The 15,661-nt window shown below is 39.7% G+C and overlaps 1 protein-coding gene across 5 annotated transcripts in view; it reads right to left on the bottom strand.

Annotated features, from left to right (window-relative positions):
- The window catches only part of DOCK10 (dedicator of cytokinesis 10), a 321,880-nt gene that overhangs the window by 135,803 nt on the left and 170,416 nt on the right, over positions 1-15,661 (bottom strand). For all 5 annotated transcript variants that reach the window (XM_088845240.1, XM_088845248.1, XM_088845234.1 and 2 more), the window contains exon 4: positions 11,194-11,276. In XM_088845240.1, coding sequence (XP_088701366.1) covers positions 11,194-11,276 — 83 coding nt within the window. The remainder of the gene's footprint in view (positions 1-11,193; positions 11,277-15,661) is intronic.

Raw genomic sequence — 15,661 nt, 5'->3', positions numbered from 1 at the left:
GTTGCTAAGTCATGTCTGACTCTTTTTGTGACCCCATGGACTGTAGCCCGCCAGGCTTCTCTGTCCATAGGATTTCCCAGGCAAGAATAATGGAGTGAATTGCCATTTCCTCCTCCAGGGCATCTTCCCGACCCAGGGATCAAACCCACGCCTCCTGCATTGGCAGTCAGATTCTTTACCATTGAGCCACTTGAGAAGCTGCAGTAGCACATTGCTTTTTATTAAATTGTATACACATATAATCAGACTTTTGTACACAAATATCGGTGATCCATGTCTCATCTAATCTTGCTCTTTTGCTAAGAAGAAGATGAGGTTCATAACAGTTACTCACAGAAATTCATAGTGAAAGAGATGAGGTCAGACAGCTTATCTCTGAAATGTTACTTCTTGTATTAAGGACAGGTTATTCCAAACTATCTTTAATAAGCATGTTAAGTATGATGGCAGCCATTTTTCTCTTCCAAAGGATTCCTGGTGTATCTAGTTCTTTCTGCTTCTTGCAAAACCTTAGAGATATTCAAGTCTATCTGTGCCAGCTGCCACTGATGTTAACTTGTTCTGCCGCTTTTGTTAGGGCCAGGTGGTGCTGGTGGTAAAGGACCCACCTACCAATGCAGGAGACGTAAGAGACACGGGTTCTATCCCTGAATTGGGAAGACTCCCTAGAGGAGGGCATAGCAACCCATTCCAGTTTTCTTGCCTAGTGAATCCCATGGACAGAGGACCCTGGTGGGCTACGGTCCATACGGTTGCAAAGAGTTGAACATGACTGAAGTGACTTAGTGTGCATGCATGCAAATCAGAAGGCAGGACACTGGGTGTGGCAGACCACAATGTTATTTTGGGACTCCTGAAAGTTCCTTCTATCACACCCAAAGTTCTCCTCCTCTCCTTAACAACGTCCTGACACTCCTTGAACCAGAGGCAGTCCCTTTCGCCTTTTCATTTGATTGGCAAGAGAAAACTGTGAAACATGACCCTTTCCTCAATCTCTGCTCCTGTGACAGCTTACAGGTTGCCTGAGATTCAAAGGCAAGTCCAGAGGGCTGATTTCAGAGCAATTACTTGAAGTATTTTGTCTGTAGAGGAGGAGAAATGAGTGTTCCAGGATTCTTAAAATGATGGCAGGGCAGTAAAGGCACTATTAAGGAAACATTCCAAGTGAAAGATAAAGGGATGAGTAGGGAAAACTGAGGATGGCAACGAAGACAACTTTGAACATGGAAGGTCAATATTTGGCTCCAGGGTAGCCCTAAACTGTATGCTAGTCCTCTGTCAGTCTCCTTTGACCTGGACACTATTCATTTCTGAATTCTTTACTCTGTCATCTTTTGTCATGTGATTTATCCTTTCTTCTCTTTCTCATAAAAGAATAATTTTATAGATATTTGATAATTGTGGCTTGCAACAGTGGCCATGTTCTACAGTCTAACTATCATTTCTGCAAAGATACTTATAAAAGTGTAAAGAAAGGAGAGAAGGAACAGCTTTTCAAATTAGTAATGAAATAACAAAGAATTAAGGAAACAAAGTCGGGCTTTCATGAATCTCCAAAGTATAAGGCTAAATACTTGTGAGGGTTTTTCCACAAATCTCTCAGCAGAGAACTGGTAATTGAGTCAGCCTTAAAAGGACAAAGTTTCACAAAAGTCCATGATCTTAAAGTGACTTATGCACAGCTTAGCTCAAAATGCTGTATCCACAGTTCCACAGGGATTGAACCCGAGTCTCTTGCATCTCTTGCAATAGTAGGCAGGTTCCTTACCACGGTGCTATCTGGGAAGCCCAAAAATAAACTATAGTAGATTCACACAAAGGAATGTTGCTCAGAAGGAGAAAGGAGTTTCCAATACATGTAACAATGTGGGTATCACTCAAAAACATCATGCTGAGTCAAAGAAGTTGGAAACACAGAAATACATACAGCATGATTCCAATGTGATGAAGTTTTAGAACTAGTAATACAAATCTGTAGTGAAGATAATCAGAACAATGGTTGTCTCTGGGGAGAGAGGAAAGTAGGGGTGAGGACTGACCAGGAAGGGGTAGCAATGGGCTCTTTGCAGGTGATGATTATGTCCCTTATCTTAGTATTATTTTCAAATGCACAGGTATGTACATAATCAAAGCCATCCAATGGTTCACTTAAAACGTGTTTCTTTTCTCCTAAAGTTTCCCTCAAAAGAAAAAAAGTAAACTATAAACATATGTATCTCTAGCTAATGGTATGCATTCTAAAGTGTTTAGAAAGGCAACATACAGTGTGTTGATATTTTAAACTCACTTTGAAATGGTCAAAATATAAGACGGACTGATAGATGGCTAGATGCATGGGTGGATGAATGGATCATGTCATAAAATACATATACAGCAAAAATAGAAAAATGCAAAAGATACATTCTAGATGGTGGGAATCTGGGTGTTCACTGTATAAGTTTTCCAAAACTTTTTGTATGTTTGAAAATTTGCATAATAAAATATAGGGGGGATTTTTTTTAAAGTGTTGAAGAAATTATCTAAAGAGTGATGAAAATGACATCTCTTGAATTTTTTTAATACCAAGAAAAATTAAAAAAAAGTACACTATTGATACTCTGTGTAAAACAGATAACTAATTCAAATGTATTCTTTTTAATGGTTGAATAATACTCCATTGTGTATATGTACCAAAGCTTTCTTATCCATTCGTCTGCAGATGGACATCTAGGTTGCTTCCATGTCCTGGCTATTATAAACAGTGCTTCAATGAACATTGGAGTACATGTGTTTCTTTCAATTATGGTTTCCTCGGTGTGTATGCCCAGGAGTTCGATTGCTGGATCATATGGCAGTTCTATTTCCAGTTTTTTGAGGAATCTCCACACTATTTTCCATAGTGGCTGAACTAGTTTGCATTCCCACCAACAGTGTAAGAGGGTTCCCTTCTCTCCACACCCGCTCCAGCATTTATTGCATGTAGACTTTTGGATAGCAGCCATTCTGACTGGTGTGAAATGGTATCTCATTGTGGTTTTGATTTGCATCTCTCTGATTATGAGGGATGTTGAGCATTTTTTCATGTGCTTGTTAGCCATCTGTATGTCTTCTTTGGAGAAATGTCTGTTTAGTTCTTTGGCCCACTTTTTGATTGGGTCGTTTATTTTTCTGGAATTTAGCTGCAGGAGCTGCTTGTATATTTTGGAGATTAATCCTTTATCAGTTGCTTCATTTGCTATTATTTTCTCCCATTCTGAAGGCTGTCTTTTCACCTTGCTTATAGTTTCCTTTGCTGTGCAGAAGCTTTTGATTTTAATTAGGTCCCATTTGTTTATTTTTGCTTTTATTTCCAATATTCTGGGAGGTGAGTCTTGGAGGATCCTGCTGTGATTTATGTCGGAGAGTGTTTTGCCTACGTTCTCCTCTAGGAGTTTTATAGAATCTGGTCTTGCATTTAGCTCTCTAATCCATTTTGAGTTTATTTTTGTGTTTGGTGTTAGGAAGTGTTCTAGTTTCATTCTTCTACAAGTGGCTGACCAGTTTTCCCAGCACCACTTGTTAGAGAGACTGTCTTTTCTCCATTTTATATTCTTGCCTCCTTTGTCAAAGATAAGGTGTCCATAGGTGCATGGATTTATCTCTGGGCTTTCTATTTTGTTCCATTGATCTATATTTCTGTCTTTATGCCAGTACCATACTGTCTTGATGACTGTGGCTTTGTAGTAGAGCCTGAAGTCCGGCAGGTTGATTCCCCCAGTTTCATTCTTCTTCCTCAAGATTGCTTTGACTATTCGAGGTTTTCTGTATTTCCATACAAATTGTGAGATTATTTGTTCTAGTTCTGTGAAAAATATCGTTGGTAGCTTGATAGGGATTGCGTTGAATGTATAAATTACTTTGGGTAGTATACTCATTTTCACAATATTTATTCTTCCAATCCATGAACACGGTATATTTCTCCATCTATCAGTGTCCTCTTTGATTACTTTCACCAGTGTTTTATAGTTTTCTATGTACAGGTCTTTTGTTTCCTTAGGTAGATATATTCCTAAGTATTTAATTCTTTTCGTTGCAACAGTGAATGGAATAGAATACATTTGAATCAGTTCTAATGAGCTGAAACTAATGGATGAAACTGGAGCCTATTATACAGAGTGAAGTAAGCCAGAAAGAAAAACACCAATACAGTATACTAACACATATATATGGAATTTAGAAAGATGGTAATCTTAAGCCTGTATAAGAGACAGCAAAAGAGACACAGGTGTATAGATCAGTCTTTGGGACTCTGTGGGAGAGGGTGAGGGTGGGATGATTTGGGAGAATGGCATTGAAACATGTATATTATCATATGTGAAACGACACCAGTCCAGGTTTGACACATGATACAGGATGCTCGGGGCTGGTGCATGGGGATGACCCAGAGGGATGATATGAGGAGGAGGGAGGTGGGAGGGGGGTTCAAGAAGGGGAACACATGTACACCCGGGGCAGATTCATGTCAATGTATGGCAAAACCAACCAATATAATATTGTAAAGTAACTAGCCTTCAATAAAAATAAAAAAATAAACAAGTTCAATTTGCAAAAGAAAAAAGAAAAACACAGATAACTAATGAGGACATACAATCCAGCACAGGAAATTCTACTTAATTCACTGTGGTGACCTGAATGGGAAGGAAGTCCAAAAGGGGTAGAGGAAACTATGTATATGTATGACTCATTCATTTTGCTATACAGTAGACACTGATACAACACTGTAAAGCAACTATACTCCAATAATAATTAATTAAAAATTATACAAAAATATATGCAACTATTCTCAAAGAAACGCTGAGGATGAATTTCTCAAGTATTTTTCCCTGGCATTTCAAGGACAGATGATTTTGAAAAGAGAGAAAGGGGCTTCATACAAACGCTGAAAACAATTTTTTAAATTTGTAAAGTTTCACAAGTTGTAATGTTACAATACTACAACTTGTGAAGTCTCAAAACTCTTTCATAAAAACCAAATTTTCTTTAAGCTTTCCTTTTTAGTTCACTTAAGTATTATGGTACAAAAAATTATATGATAGACAGATAAGACCAATAATGTCTCTAGCAAAACTCAGTCACTGCATTAATCCTCAGTGATATTCATGCAGACCTTATTGTTCATTAAAAAATATGTGCAGATCAGTGAATGTCAATTTAGGTCTTATCCTGGGTGGGGGATAGGTCAATGGGCATGCTCTTTCACTGTCAGTTTTTCTTAAATCTAAGTTTGCTTGATCAAATTCACTATGATTTGAGAGTGGTCTTAATTTTTGGAGGCGTTCTTCCTTGTCACTAAATGATCCAGTTACCAGACCGCACCTGTCACATAGAAGACCTGCGATAATGCCAACCATGTATTAGAAATTAAATCCCCAAGTTGAGAAGGCTTGCCCTCTAAGGAAGGAGAGAGTTAGATAATAAAGCATAAATTAACAACATAATTTCCCTGGATGGAAATGATTTTGAAGAAAATTAAAGAGAAGAAGGGCTTTCCCAGGTGGCTCAGCTGTAAAGAATCTGCCTGTAAAGCAGGAGACTTAAGAGATGTGGGTTTGATCCCTGGGTTGGGAAGACTCCCTGGAGAAGGAAATGGCAACCCACTCCAGTATTCTTGTCTGGAGAATCCCCATGGACAGAGGAGCCTGGGGGGCTACAGTCTACGGGGTCTCAAAAGAGTCAGACACGACTTAGCAACTAAACAACATCAACAAAGAAAAGAATGATCAAGGTAGAGGTGGGAGAAGCCAGGTTTAGAAAGGGTGGTCACAGATGGCCATTTCGGTTGAGAAGGAGAAGAAGCCATGCCTGTGATGATCTGGGGGAAGATCATTCTGGCACAGTGAATGGTGAGCAAAGATCTTGAGGAAAGATAGGCTTGCAGCATCCAGGAGTGCCCTGCTGGTGGGGCTGGAGTGCAGAGAGGGAGGGAGAGAGAGGGGATGTGAGGTCAGCCTTGTAAGAAAATGCCCTGGAGTGCGCTGGCAGAGCCTTTAGACCATTGCTGAGGCATACGGGCTACTGAGAATTCTTTCCCATTCCCCTTCCCACTGACCCACAGGGCACAGCATTCCTGTTTTTAAGTAACCATTATCGTTGCTCAGTCTCACATTTGTGGGGCCATTAATCAATGACTGGTCTCTCTTCTGTAGATCATTCAAAGATAAGCCCCTTTGCTGGCTGAAAGTAAAATTCTTCTCCCAATGGCACTGTGGGCCTTAGGGCTCCAGGGACAGAGAGCTCAGCAGGTGTCTGGACCCACAGTAGCTGCCGTCTTGGTCAGTCTTATTTACACCCAAATTACCTCCTATGCCCCAAACAAGGAGTGTGGGGATACTTGAGTGGAGTGAGGTTGGGGGCAAGTTACTAACCCTCTTAGTGCTCTGGTTTCCTTTATACAACAAGACAGTTCCTACTCTGTGGGATCGTGTAAATTAAATGAGATAACGTCAATATGGCACCCAGAATATCCCAACTCACAGGACACTCAAGCAGTATTCTTTTATTAAAAAAATTTTTTGTTCCAAATCAGTCCAACTAAACTGGTTCCATTTTATTTGCTCTTCTGTCAAGAAATGTACTTTATGAAATTTTCTTCCTTATATCCACCCATCTGTGGTAAAACTTCTAAATATGTCATATATCCCTGTATTTTACCCCATGGATTAACAAAATCTGTGGCATCATATTTTTTGTTTGTTTCATCGTTTTCAAATTGAGATATAATTGATAGATGATGTTATACTAGTTTTGGGTGTACAAAGAAATGATTCTATATTTGTATATATTGTGAAATGATGACCACAGTAAGTTTAGTTCATACTTAGCTACTAAATTTTTTTTTTTCTTGTGATGAGAACTTTTAAGATCTACTCTCTTGGTGACTTTAAAATATTTCATATGGTATAGTTAACTCTAGACACCAAACTGAACATTCCATTTCCATGACTCATTTATTTTATAACTGGAAGTTTGTACCGACTGATTCTCTTCACCCCACCTCTGGCAAGTATCAATCTGTTCTTTGTATCTGTGAGGTTGTTTTCTTTTAATTTTGTTTTAAAATTCCACATAGGTGAGATCCAATGGCATTGTCTTTCTCTGACTTATTTCACTCATTATAGTGCCCTTAAGGTCTACACATGTTATCAAAACTGACAAATTGCATTTTTTATGGCTTAATAATATTCCTTTATGTATATATGCCACATTTTCTTTCTCCAGTCATCCATCAGGGGACACTTAAGTTGTTTCTGTGTCTTGGCTAGTGTAAATAATGCTGTAATGAACTTTGGGGGTGCATACTTCTTTTTGAACTTGTGTTTTTGTTTTTTCCAATAAATACCCAGAAGCGTTATTGCTGAATCATACGGTAGTTTTAATTTTAATTTTTTGAGGACTTGCCATACTAGTTTTCATGGTGGCTGTACCAGTTTACGTACCCACCAAGGGTGCACAAGGGTTCCCTTTTCTCCACATCCTTAGCAGCACTTGCTATCTCTGGGTGGTTTGATTACAGCCATTCTATCAAGTGTGAGGTGATAATTCATTGTGGTTTGATTTGCATTTCCCTGCTGATTAGTGATACTGAGCATCTTGTCATGTACTGGTTGGCCATTTGTGTGTCTTCTTCGGGAAAATGTCTAGTCAGATCTGTTCATTTTAAAAATCAGATTGTTGTGTTTCTTTTTTTGCATTGACTTGTATGAATTATTTGTATATTTTGGATATTAACCTCTTATCAGATACATGATTTGCAAATATTTTCTCCATTCAGTAGGCTGCTTTTTCATGTTTTTGATGATTTCCTTTGCTGTGCAAAAGCTTTTAGTTTGATGGAATCTCACTTGTTTATTTGTCCTTTTGTTGCCTTTGCTTTTCCAGTCAGATAAAAAAAAAAAAAATTGCCGAAACCAATGTCAAGAAGTTTATCACCTATGTTTTTACCCACCTCCCCCACCCCCCACCCCAGGAGTTTTATGGTCTCTGGTCTTATACTCAAGTAGTAAATCCATTTTGAGTTAATTTCACCTATGGTATAAGATAGTAGCCTCATTTCATTCTTTCACTTGTGGCTGTCAGTGTTTCCAATGTTTATATCCTTTCCCCATTTATATTCTTGGCTCCTTTGACATCCTTTGTATTTTTTAATGACATTCTTGTCTCCTTAGGAACACTGATTTCGGTACTGGTTTTTATTTCTAATTTGTGAAGGTTTTACTTTTTGTATTCTATCCTTAAATAGAGTCTGTTTCCAATATCTTCCTATGAACAGACACTAAAAAAAAGTGATATTCTTAAGAGTTAATAATAACACAATTTTAAATTCAAAGACTAAAAGTGAGGGAGATAAGCAAACATCTTTTTTCACTTCTCCATAATTGTAAGTTTTTATTTTATGGCCTCAGCAATCCATAAAAAGAAATGATCAGTTTAAATTGGTAGCAGACATAGGAGAATTCTAATCCAGGAGGTATGAAAATGATTTACTTCTAATAGCCTCAGAGGGCCCAAGTAAATTATGTTTCCACTACTGACCTAAATATCTGTAGTCTAGTGGGGAGTGCCTAGCCTTGTAAAATCATTAAAAAATACTTTTGCTATTCAATATTACAATCTTCATTTGTTTAGGGGATATGTGAGGATTATTCTAGAACTTCGATTTTCATTTTTAAAACACATACATAGTTCATTACAGTTTCTTACTTAGTGGCAGTCTTCTTCCCCTTCTTGGTATCAACTTTCATATCCTTAAAGTGAGAGAAATTCTCAACAATATTTAAGTGACTTTTGTGTCTCATGGGATTTCTTCTTGTGCTCTACAAGAAGTCCAAGTCAGCAATGACATCTGGACTGGAGGTGCTTTCTCTATTTTTTTTTTTAAACGGAGGAAAAAAAATAGTACATGTGAATTTTTCAATTAATATATATTTTTATGGCATCAGGGATACAAGAAAAGATGAAGTGTTTGGAGATAAAGCTACTAAAGTGTTCAGTAGACAAGGACAGTAGGAAGGCGTTTATGCCAAATGAAAGCTAAACACCTCTTCTTACACTCTCTCCCTTTATAAACTGTCTTCCAAGTGCTTGACATGGCTTCCAAGTTGTAACCACTTCTCAGAACTATTTTCAGAAAGAGGAAGACTTGATGGTAAAAAAAATGCTTTGCTTCTCAATGGCAGCTACGTGCGTGACTAATGTCCAGACATTCTGAATGTAATAATTACTCATGAAAGTTTAGGGTGTGATAAGACTGTCTCAGCATGAAATTACAGGAGGTTATCTATTAGGAGTGACCTGAATCTAAAGGAATGTTCAGAGATTTGGTAAAAATCAAACATTCACTGTTTTGTATAAAGACTTGCTGTTTTAGAGGAACATTGCTTTGCCTTTCCCAGGAACTCAACTCCAAAGAAATGGTCTCCTTCCCTCTTTTTTTTTTTTTTTTAAATTCTCACTGCTACAATCCCATTTTCCATAGAGTAGAGCAGGTAATCTCTTAAAGAGGTAAACTAGATCATGTCACACTCTAGGTTACAATTTCTATAGTCTTCTGTTAAAATGAGAATAAAACCCAAGCTCATTTCCAGGGCCCACAAGGTCCCTTGCCTGGTCCCAGGGTTTTAATCAACCCTTAGGTCCAAACTCTCTGATTGTCACTCTGATTCCCAGCTCACAGATCTGAGCTTAAATGTCACTTTCCCAGTGCTGCTCCATAAGGCCACCTTCTTCAAATTTTGCATTTGGAGTTGAACGCAGTACTTCCAAGTATTCCAGTCTGGAAAAGATGTTTCTTTGGGCACAGGAGATCTTAGAAAGTGGTACCCAAATCTAAACCATGTGCCCATTAAAAAGTTATGTGCAATGTGTATGAACTCAAAGTCTCACTTGAGGAAAGGGTTAGTAAAAAATTAACTTATTTCTGCCTTAAGTTTTATTTTCTAGATAATGTGCATCATTTTAGTTTGATGAAACAGTGTGTTGAGAGCTTCCAGTTCATCACAGTTCTTTGAATTTAAGCAACTCCAAGCCCATCCAGGATTATTAGATTTTAAAATTTTTGATCCACTCAGTTTACTTATCCAATAAGTAATTACTGCATACTTCCTATGTGCCAGGGCTTCCCTGGTAGCTCAGCTGGTAAAGAATCCATCTGCAATTCAGGTGACCCTGGTTTGATTCCTGGGCCAGGAAGTTCCCCTGGAGAAGGGAATAGCTATGCACTCCAGTATTCTAGCCTGGAGAATTCCATCACAAGAATCGGACACAACTGAGCGACTTTCACTTTCACTTGAATGTGCCAGGCATTCTTCAAAGTCTGCAAAAGATTCCGCAAGGAAAGAAGAGTCCCTGCCCTTTTGGACTTTACCTTAGTGGGGGACACAGACATGGAATAAACGACTGCTCTAGGTCAGGTCGCTTCTCTATAGAGGTGACAGTTAAGCAGGTACAGAATGAAGTTATCTTCTCCTAAAGACTTTATTTCCCTACAGTCTGGAAATAATTAGGTGCTTGTTTTTCTTTTTTGTTATTCTTAGACATTATTGCTCTTGTGCAGGTTGTTTATTTTCATGCTTTTTGATATCCCAGCATGAAAATATATGAAACCAATGGCAAATCTGAATGCTATATATAGCATATCTGAAAACATTTCTGGTCCAGATTGTACCTTTTAATCCTCTTGTATCTGCTACTGAAACGATGGCTCACACAAGAATGACCTAACACTTTAAAACTTTGCTCAAAGCCTTGTTGGTGTTTAGTCACTAAGTTGTGTATGACTTTTTGCGACCCCATGGACTATAGCCCTCCAGGTTCCTCTGTCCATGGTATTTCCCAGGCAAGAATACTGGAGTGGGTTGCCATTTCCTTCTCTAGGGGATGGTCCCAACTTAGGGATTGAACCTGGGTCTCCTGCTTGGCAGGCGGATTCTTTACCATTGAGCCACTTGGGAAGCCCTAGGTTATACCTAAATGAGTATATTTATCTGTCACCCAATTCTGTGAAGATATAAACAACATTTTGTTGAACAAAATGTTCTCTTGTGACCCCTATTTTAAAATTTTTAAAATATACCTTGGTATTAGATGAATGTACACATATTCACAAACAGTGACAGAACTTAGAGAACATAGTTTATATAGGGAAAAACCCAAGGATTACTCATAAAAGGTTCTTACCGAGGTAACTGTCGAATGTCTCCAGAATACTGTTCATATTTGTAATTTACCACATACCACTGGGAACTATAAAATTTACAAGCCTGAAAGGAAAAAATGACAGTTAATATTTATGATTCAAATATCAGCTGTCCTGACAAGAAGCAAGGTGAATTCAGTGTTCATAACCTCCGGGTTAATGATAAGGTAGCTATGTGAGTGATTTTAAGGTAGGTAAGAACATGCTTATTATGATCATTTCATTTTTCAGTGAAAGGGAAATCTAAACCTTCCCAGACTCTTAGAGGAGGAACCATTTAACATACTTATTCTACTTTTCTCCATCAAGGAAAGCCTAATTTAATCATCTGCTGAATCATAACCGGTATGTCACTAACCTCAAGTATTGTCGTTTTTTCAGCTTTTCTTGGCAATCCTTCCTTTATTTAACAGTTCTTCGTAATGAAAGATGTTATTGGTTATATGTCATCCTTTCATCATAATTTTAGCCTATTTCTTCTTGTTCTTGCATCAGCAAACCTATCCTTTTCCTCTTTATAACAACCCTTTTGCCTACCTCATTGCCTTCTGAGCCCAGCCTTCTCTCTGATCATTCATTGATTTTTTTATAAATATATGTGAATAAAGGATGACCAAAAACCGTTTAAAACACCAAGTTAATAGTGCAAAAGAATCAACTTACAGTGGTTCATAATGGCTGAATTTACAGTACTCACTGATGGCAAATATTCCCCAAACACCATCTATGCACCTGGCACAGCCCTGACTGTGGACTGGTAATGGGGATTCCACTAGCTGGTTTTTAAGATTCCTTTCAATTCTAAAATTACATGAATCTGGGAATTAAACAGCAACAGCACAACTATAAGGATACCTGTCCTCTAGCATTAGTTGGAAAAAATGAGGAGTAATAAACTTACTGCAATATGAGAGATAAGACCTCTGATTATCTTTGTAACCAAGAAGGGGATAGGCAAGGAGATCTCTGTGCGAATCATTATTCAGGACGTAGAAGCACTACAGCAAAGAAAGCACTGGCCCTGTCTTAGCAGGAGCAGACAGTGGGAGGGAATGGCCTAGAGATGGGTACAGAATGGCAGGCAGAGAGCACCGGGCGGGGCACCTGGTTCAAGATGAACAGGGAAGGCAGGCAGAAGGACTAGGAGTCCTCGGCTGCTCTAGATTTCCCTGGCCTCGAACTTTCTCAATACCATAGCTTTATTTGCTCAGGGAAACACCCACACACAAATGGGGGCTGAGGGCAAACAACGTGTGAGGCAAGAACAGACAGGAGCGGGAGAGGGGCGGCCGCGGGACGGGAGAAAAGAAGAGACAAAAACACAACAGGCACGAGACAAAGGGACGCGGACAACAGCCCCAGGGAATCCAGCGGACGTGTACTGACTCTGCATGGAGACGAGCAATGTGATTAGAACTGAATGTTCAGCTAATACTCAAATTTTTAACTTGCCAATTTCTGAGCCAACTGTGCAAACCGCATGTTTCTGGAAATAAGAGGAAATCTGAGCCCTGATATGTTCCTTGGCTAGAAAGTTCCATCTTCATTCTGGATAAAAATGCCAGGGATTCAGGCAAGGAGCAAAAGACCCACAGCATCCCAACCCAAGGAGGCAAAACATTCATGATTATGGTTCTTTCCCATCCTCTCTCATTTTCTTACTTCCCTTTCTCAACACTTTGCTGTAGTTCTCAAATGGTACAAATATGAAAACAAAAACGTAAAACTCATCCCTTTTTGGCAGTTCCTTTCAATCTTTTTTTTTTTTTCTGGTGCATCAGTTCAGCTCAGTTCAGTTCAGTTGCTCAGTTGTGTCCGACTCTTTGCGACCCCATGAATCACAGCACGCCAGGCCTCCCTGTCCATCACCAACTCCCGGAGTTCACTCAAACTCATGTCCATCGAGTCGATGATGCCATTCAGCCATCTCATTCTCCGTCGACCCCGTCTCCTACCGCCCCCAATCCCTCCCAGCATCACAGTCTTTTCCAGTGAGTTAACTTGTCGCATGAAGTGGCCAAAGTATTGGAGTTTCAGCTTCAACATCAGTCATTCCAATGAACACCCAGGATTGATCTCCTTTAGAATGGACTGGTTGGATCTCCTTGCAGTCCAAGGGACTCTCAAGAGTCTTCTCTAACACCACAGTTCAAAAGCATCAATTCTTTGGCGATCAGCTTTCTTCACAGTCCAACTCTCACATCCATACATGACCACTAGAAAAACCATAGCCTTGACTAGACGGACCTTTGTTGGCAAAGTAATGTCTCTGCTTTTTAATATACTATCAAGGTTGGTCATAACTTCCCTTCCAAGGAGTAAGCGTCTTAATTTCATGGCTGCAATCAGCATCCGCAGTGATTTTGGAGCCCAAAAAATAAAGTCTGACTCTGTTTCCACTGTTTGTCTATATATTTCCCATGAAGTGATGGGACCAGATGCCATGATCTTCGTTTTCTGAATGTTGAGCTTCAAGCCAACCTTTTCACTCTCTTCTTTCACTTTCATCAAGAGGCCTTTGAGTTCCTCTTCACTTTCTGCCATAAGGGTGGTGTCATCTGCATCAGTTCAGTTCAGTTCAGTCGCTCAGTCGTGTCCGACTCTCCGCGACCCCATGAATCACAGCACGCCAGGCCTCCCTGTCCATCACCAACTCCCGGAGTACACTCAAACTCATGTCCACAGAGTCGGTGATGCCATCCAGCCATCTCATTCTCCGTCGTCCCCTTCTCCTCCCGCCCCCAACCTTTCCCAGCATCAGAGTCTTTTCCAGTGAGTCAGCTCGTCTCATGAGGTGGCCAAAGTATTGGAGTTTCAGCTTTAGCATCAGTCCCTCCAATGAACATCCAGGATTGATCTCCTTTAGAATGGACTGGTTGGATCTCCTTGCAGTATAAGGGACTCTCAAGAGTCTTCTCCAACACCACAGTTCAAAAGCATCGATCCTTCGGCGATCAGCTTTCTTCACAGTCCAACTCTCACATCCATACATGACCACGGGAAAAACCATTGCCTTGACTAGACGGACCTTGGTTGGCAAGGTAATGTCTCTGCTTTTTAATATACTATCAAGGTTGGTCATAACTTTCCTTCCAAGGAGCAAGCGTCTTTTAATTTCATGGCTGCAATCAGCATCTGCAGTGATTTTGGAGCCCAAAAAAATAAAGTCTGACACTGTTTCCACTGTTTTTCCATCTATTTCCCATGAAGTGATGGGACCAGATGCCATGATCTTTGTTTTCTGAATGTTGAGCTTCAAGCCAACCTTTTCACTCTCCTCTTTCACTTTCATCAAGAGGCTTTTGAGTTCCTCTTCACTTTCTGCCATAAGGGTAGTGTCATCTGCATATCTGAGGTTATTGATATTTCTCCCAGCAATCTTGATTCCAGCTTGTGCTTCTTCCAGCCCAGCGTTCCTCATGATGTACTCTGCATATAAGTTAAATAAGCAAGGTGACAATATACAACCTTGACGTACACCTTTTCCTATTTGGAACCAGTCTGTAGTTCCATGACTGGTTCTAACTGTTGCTTCCTGACCTGCATACAGGTTTCTCAAGAGGCAGGTCAGGTGGTCTGGGATTCCCATCTCTTTCAGAATGTTCCACAGTTTATTGTGATCCACACAGTCAAAGGCTTTGGCATAGTCAATGAAGCAGAAATAGATGTTTTTCTGAAACTCTCTTGCTTTCTCCATGATCCAGCGGATGTTGGCAATTTGATCTCTGGTGCCTCTGCCTTTTCTAAAACCTGCTTGAACATCTGGGAGTTCACGGTTTACATACTGCTGAAGCCTGGCTTGGAGAATTTTGAGCATGACTTTACTAGCGTGTGAGATGAGTGCAATTGTGCGGTAGTTTGAGCATTCTTTGGCATTGCCTTTCTTTGGGATTGGAATGAAGACTGACCTTTTCCAGTCCTGTGGCCACTGCTGAGTTTTCCAAATCTGCTGGCATATTGAGTGCAGCACTTTCACAGCATCATCTTTCAAGACTTGAATTACCTCAACTGGAATTCCATCACCTCCACTAGCTTTGTTCGTAGTGATGCTTTCTAAGGCCCACTTGACTTCACATTCCAAGATGTCTGGCTCTAGGTCAGTGATCACATTATCGTGACTATCTTGGTCGTGAAGATCTTTTTTGTACAGTTCTTCTGTGTATTCCTGCCACCTCTTCTTAATATCTTCTGCTTCTGTTAGGTCCATACCATTTCTGTCCTTTATCGAGCCCATCTTTGCATGAAAAGTTCCCTTGGAATCTCTAATTTTCTTGAAGAGGTCTCTTGTTTTTCCTATTCTGTTGTTTTCCTCTATTTCTTTGCATTGATCACTGAGGAAGGCTTTCTTATCTCTCCTTGCTATTCTTTGGAACTCTGCATTCAGATGCTTATATCTTTCCTTTTCTCCTTTGCTTTTCGCCTCTCTTCTTTTTACAGCTATTTGTAAGG

The sequence above is a fragment of the Moschus berezovskii genome, chromosome 2, assembly GCF_049115385.1.
Source record: "Moschus berezovskii isolate FMDL1 chromosome 2, NW_MosBer_1.0, whole genome shotgun sequence".
Lineage (NCBI taxonomy): Eukaryota > Metazoa > Chordata > Mammalia > Artiodactyla > Moschidae > Moschus > Moschus berezovskii.
This window is presented reverse-complemented; position numbering and strand designations above follow the sequence as displayed.